Here is a 5,548-nt window from a genome sequence, read left to right on the forward strand (position 1 = left end):
CCCAACAGATTATTTCCCAACAGTTAGTAATTACAAATGCTCATCCTCAGGGTTCGAACCCTGGTTTTGGTGATTGCTATAGTTTTCGAATTTAATTAGGATGGTATAAAAGACTGAAAATAAAGAGGAAATTGGTGCACTATCTGCTTTTCTTGTTGCAAGTGTTCCTGAGATCAAGAATAGGCGAATTATAAGCAAGGCCAAGGGTGTGGATGGCGTTGTCCAGGTCTATCTCTCTCTCAATCTCCTATATCTGTATGGGTGCTATGCATACATGTTCCTGTGTGTGTATCTGATGTGAAACTATTTTTTCATATCTTAGGTGACATAACCTCGAATATTAATTCCAAGGAAGTGCTGAAGCATTGAAAAGTCAGAAAAAATATCTTAGCAAGGTAAGCTTTCATTATTATAGATCACATTTCTCATTTTAAGTTTTCGTTGCCAGTTTTGTTGCAAGTAGTGTGTTGCTGAGAGTAGCCTTGAGGTACTTCATACTTTTACTCTTTTACTGTTCATGATTTTACTATGCTACTACATGGTTAGCCTTGCAAGTAATGTTTCATGAGTTTTGGTGTGTAGTAATGTGCTTGGAGCAGTTTTCTTGTAGCTTTCTAAATTGTAAAGTGTCAAGTCTTGATGAGCACCGAATTGCTTAAAAGCCTGTTGGTCCTTAGTCTTTTTATTTATAAATATAGTTCTAGTAAGAGATCAAGAGATTCCCGTAGCAGGCCATACATGGTGAGTGAAAGGGTAGGGAAACGGTATATTCGAGAACAACTTTCACCGGTAATTTATGAAAACAACAGGAATACCGTTTGCGTAGAGGACTTAGAAAACCGTAGCCCTATCATAGAAAGGGATACCTTTTTTAGTAAGGGTTGTGTTTGATTCAAAATACCCTTTGCTTAGGTATAGGCAACGCTTTAGACTACCACATATCCAAAAAGGTTCCAGAAAGGCTTAACAGTTTTTCCCTTTATGCTCCCTGTAAAATTAAAATGATGTAGTGTTTAAAGGTTTGGAGAAGATGAGAAACTCAGAAATATCAGATGAAGTGTAACGAAAGAAATGACCACAAGAAATTGTTCAATGCAATTTATGACTAATTAAAACAGAATTGACTAATTAAACGTGACATATGCAATAGCATTTGAACGTTCAGTATAGATAGGCAAATAAAAAGGCAGAATTTGATGCTGGCAGTTAATGACAAATAAAAATTTTAATATTAGAATTAAGAAATAGATGCAAAATATTCAGGACCAGTTTTGGTCTATAAAATCTATCAGCTGTTTGCTTTCAACTTATAATAACAATGTCTTCTCAAAGACCGAGTCATCAGAGTAATAAGGTTCACTTTTTCAAGGTTATTGTGCAACGCACCCTTCGAGATGGAGAACTGGTAAGTAACCATTTATTTAATTTCCTTCTTCTTATTTATTTACTCTGATGTTTCTATACATCATCAACACAAGGTTTGCAAAGAAAAACTATTCATGAACACAGTTAAAATGGGATAGCAAATAAAGAAAAAAGAGTATCTAATAACATTCTCTCGACATGGATGCTTGTTTAATTTTTTCAATAGAAACAAACTAAATGACGTTTTCACGTTTTCATCCTAGTAAATCATGCTTTTCAATTCCAATCAAATATCACATTTTAGGGTGCACGCATGCCTATTAAACTAGATATTAATAATGCGTATAGACTTTTCTTACTTGATTTGGATTAATTCAGTTATACTACTTGATTTTCTTTATTTTGATTGATATTTTTTGCGTCATATGGTTCTTTGGCCAATCTTTTCATCTTGGCCCCCCTTTCTCTTCTTTGAGGCCTTCTTTCTCTACGGCATCTTGGAAGAGTGATTTGGATTGGTTTTACTCTCTTTCACCGAATTGGTGTGTGGTTGAGCGAGGGAAGCCGTGTCTTCATTGTGGGGCCTTCTAGATCGGAGAGGGTTTTTACCCGACTGTGGTGGTGGTGGAGCGTTCTTGCCGCACCCTTGCATTGGTAACGGCCTGCTCTCCATGACGCCAAGCCATGGAGGGAGTTCTAACTGAGCTTCATCGATTATGGGGGATTTTCTCCTTTGGTTTGTTCATTTGAGGCGATGGTTGATTTTTTAATCTTATTATTTGTGTTTTCACATTTCTTTTCATTTTGACTGTGTTCCATTGTCGAGAGGGCTGACTTTCAATATTATAAATCTTTTGCTTTCAAAAAAATAAATTTATTGACAAAATAAATAAAAAATTGTTTAAAAATTGCACGATATTATGAAATCATATATATAGTAATTTTTGTATTTCCTCTCATTATTGGAAAGGAGTGAACATGTTTGCTTGAAAGACTACTCTGGAGTCTAGCCGCTCCATGCTCGTTCATCTATAACTATAAGTTGCCACAAATTACGTCCCTTTCTTTATTTATTTGCTTTGATAAAATATTTACATCTCAACAAAAACTATCATAAACAATTCATGCACAAAATTTCGCCTATTCAAATGATTCATTTACAACAATTTATTACGCCTATTCAAATTAACACCCGTAAGCCATATTAAATAAAAAGGAAGTAAGGAACAAAATATATTTATTTCAAAGAATCATCGAATTACACGCTTACAGGATTTTATTGGTTTTGTTTTTCACAGATGGTTCCTAGGAGTTTTGTGAAGAAATATGGGAAAGATTTAGCAAACCCAGTAATCCTTCAGGTCCCACATGGTCCAAAATGGAAAGTCTCATGGATTAAACGTGACAATGATATTTGGTTCAAGAGAGGTTGGGAAGGATTTGCACAACACTATTCACTGAGTCATGGACATTTCTTAGTTTTTAAATATGATAAAGGAGGATCTGATTTTTTTCAAGTCATAATATTTGATAAGAATGCTTCAGAAGTAGACTATTGGAGTAAGAGATGCAGTACCGATGATGGTGAAAAGAGCAGTGAACAATTTGAAGATGGTGAAAAGAGTAGTGATTTTGTTGAGCTTTTGGATGATGATGATGATGATTATGAGTTCAGTGAAGGGTCAAGATCTCCATTAGCTCGTAAAAAAAGAATGAAAACCAATGCAGATAGAGATGATGATGATGGTTTATTTCAAAGGAGAAAGCGAGAGAAGAGAAAAATCAGTCTGGGTTTGGAATCTACTCATCAAAAAGGTACAAAAGAGTTCTTTTTCTATTTTTCCCCTTAAATATGTTTTATATCTTGGTTCTCTAAATCACTCCAACTAAATGTGGGGTAAAATCAATTTTTTTATAAGTCAAATGGAATTAATGCAGAGCACAAGGAGTGCTCCAACCCATTACAAAAGAGAAAAACATAAGATGGAAGAAAACAGCATCCTATGTAGCCTTAGTTTGCCCATTGAAATAAATTTGGACAGGATCATCAATAATGTTCAATTGGCACTTGATTTGTGAATTAATGCTGAAATAGTTTTCACTGAATTTGCAGAAGCTGAAGCACTAGAAGTTGGTATAAGGAGAGCTTTAGAGAGAGCCAAAAAGTTTCCTCCCAAAAAACCCTTTTTCATTCGGCAATTGTTTCCTTCTTACCTCCAAAATATTTTGGTATGTATCTCGTTCTATCATGCTATTTAATTGGAGATTTTCAGTCAAGATGCATTATTTTCCAGATATTCTTATTTTTTAAAATTAGAAGAATTTAGGATGGCTAAAAAGCATTTTTGGCCCCTGATGTTTTAAGTTTGTGCAAATTCTGCCCCTACTCTATTTTTGTCGATGTTTCTACCCCTCATGTTTTCAAACAGTGCATCGTCTACCCCTCATATTTTCAAACAGTGCATCGTCTACCCCTCCGTCAGGGGTAGACGGTGCACTGTTTGAAAACATGAGGGGTAGAAACATCGACAAAAATAGATAGGGGCAGAATTTGCACAAACTTGAAACATCAGGGGCCAAAAATGCTTTTTAGCCAAGAATTTATTTTGGATATCTAGTCACTTAGAATTTCAAGATACTAGTGTTGACTGACAAGTTGAATTTGGATATTTGTCCACTGAAAATTTAGATATCTGTTCATATATATTTGTCCAATACTTTTTTAAAAATTAACAAAAATGAATTACATTTCTTAATATATTTGTAATTTCTGACTATTTATGAATGAATGGGTATGCTGTGCCAAATTAGATAAACTAACTTCAAGTAGGAAGGTAAGTCATCATTCAGTGAGCCGCATAAAAAATACTTAACAGAAATGACTAAAATTGAAAACATTAATGTATATTTTCAAAGATTAAAAATTAAGTAATGTTTTTTCATGAATTAAGCCCATGTTATATTTCCCAAGGAGGCAAGGACAGAACATATAATTCTTGCACCTCAACTTATATTACATGCATTCACTTGACTTTCATCACATCAGAAATTTATTTTAAATAAAATAAAATTAACAGAAATATAACTGTATGTCCTATGTAGTATAATGCAATTGAATGTCATTGTAGTGCATATCTATTAATCTCTTGTATCCATTAAAACTTCTTTTTATCTATTTATTTATCATATATATTATTTGTCAAATCTATCACAAATTGATAATATAGGTAAGTAGTATATTGTATATAACATATTTACTAAATATTACATTTTAGAACAAGTAAAAAAACAATTGTACATTAGTGAATAGACTTTTAACATGGTACCCCATATTTTTTCCATGATTTGTTGCCCAAAATGGTTGATAATTTAACCCTTTTGAGTTTTGATTATCTAATTTGTTAAACGATGGTTATGAAACAGGTAATACCAACAAGTTTTTCCAAAAAATACATGCAGGAGTTGAGTGGGGTTGCAACCATTTGGGTGGATGAGGATGAGGACAGACCTTGGTCCGTGAATTTCAAGTTTAACAGCGGCAGTAACAGAAGTGTTATGACCACTGGTTGGACCGCACTTGTCCAGAAATATAATTTACAAGAGGGTGATGTTTGTGTTTTTGAGATGATCGATCACTCAAAATTCTACTTCAAAGTTACTGTTTACCGAGCCAGAGAACAATGTCAATCAACCTCTCATCACCATTTTCAAGGTTCTTTTTTCTCTTCCTAATTATATATATATATATGTGTATAGACGCTTTAGATGGCATTCAATTTCAACATTTTGTTTTTCTGTTTTTGTTGATATGCTTTAGATGCAACATTTTGTGTTTGTGTTTCTGTACTCCAGACCTCTGATTTAAGACGGACCAAAATCATTATATCTCTTTCCTATTAAAGAATTTTGAAGAGATAGAATGATTTTGGTCTTCAAAATCATTCTATCTCCGTATGATTCTTCTTCCTCACTCTAAAATTATTTAATATATTTTTTCAAAATTACCCTGAAAACAAATAATTTAGAGAAGCCTAAACCTAAGAACTCTGATTTTAGAGGGATCAAAACCTTATTTAAGCCAAAAATAAATTGAGTTTGAACAAAGTGTAGATATTGTGATATATAAACCAAAGTTTGTAAGAATGATAACACAAGGCTCGAATCTCAAGAAACTCCAATAAAG

At 33.4% G+C, this 5,548-nt stretch overlaps 1 protein-coding gene across 1 annotated transcript; it reads left to right on the forward strand.

The window, feature by feature from the left end:
* The first annotated feature begins 1,318 nt into the window (after positions 1–1,318).
* On the forward strand, positions 1,319–5,265 carry LOC130735969 (B3 domain-containing transcription factor VRN1-like). The gene is made up of 5 exons (XM_057587835.1): positions 1,319–1,405; positions 2,664–3,180; positions 3,461–3,594; positions 4,789–5,077; positions 5,183–5,265. The coding sequence occupies exons 1-5, from the start codon at positions 1,319–1,321 to the stop codon at positions 5,263–5,265; spliced, it is 1,110 nt and encodes a 369-aa protein (XP_057443818.1).
* The last annotated feature ends 283 nt before the right edge of the window (positions 5,266–5,548 follow it).

This window comes from Lotus japonicus, chromosome 2 (assembly GCF_012489685.1).
Source record: "Lotus japonicus ecotype B-129 chromosome 2, LjGifu_v1.2".
Taxonomy (NCBI): domain Eukaryota; kingdom Viridiplantae; phylum Streptophyta; class Magnoliopsida; order Fabales; family Fabaceae; genus Lotus; species Lotus japonicus.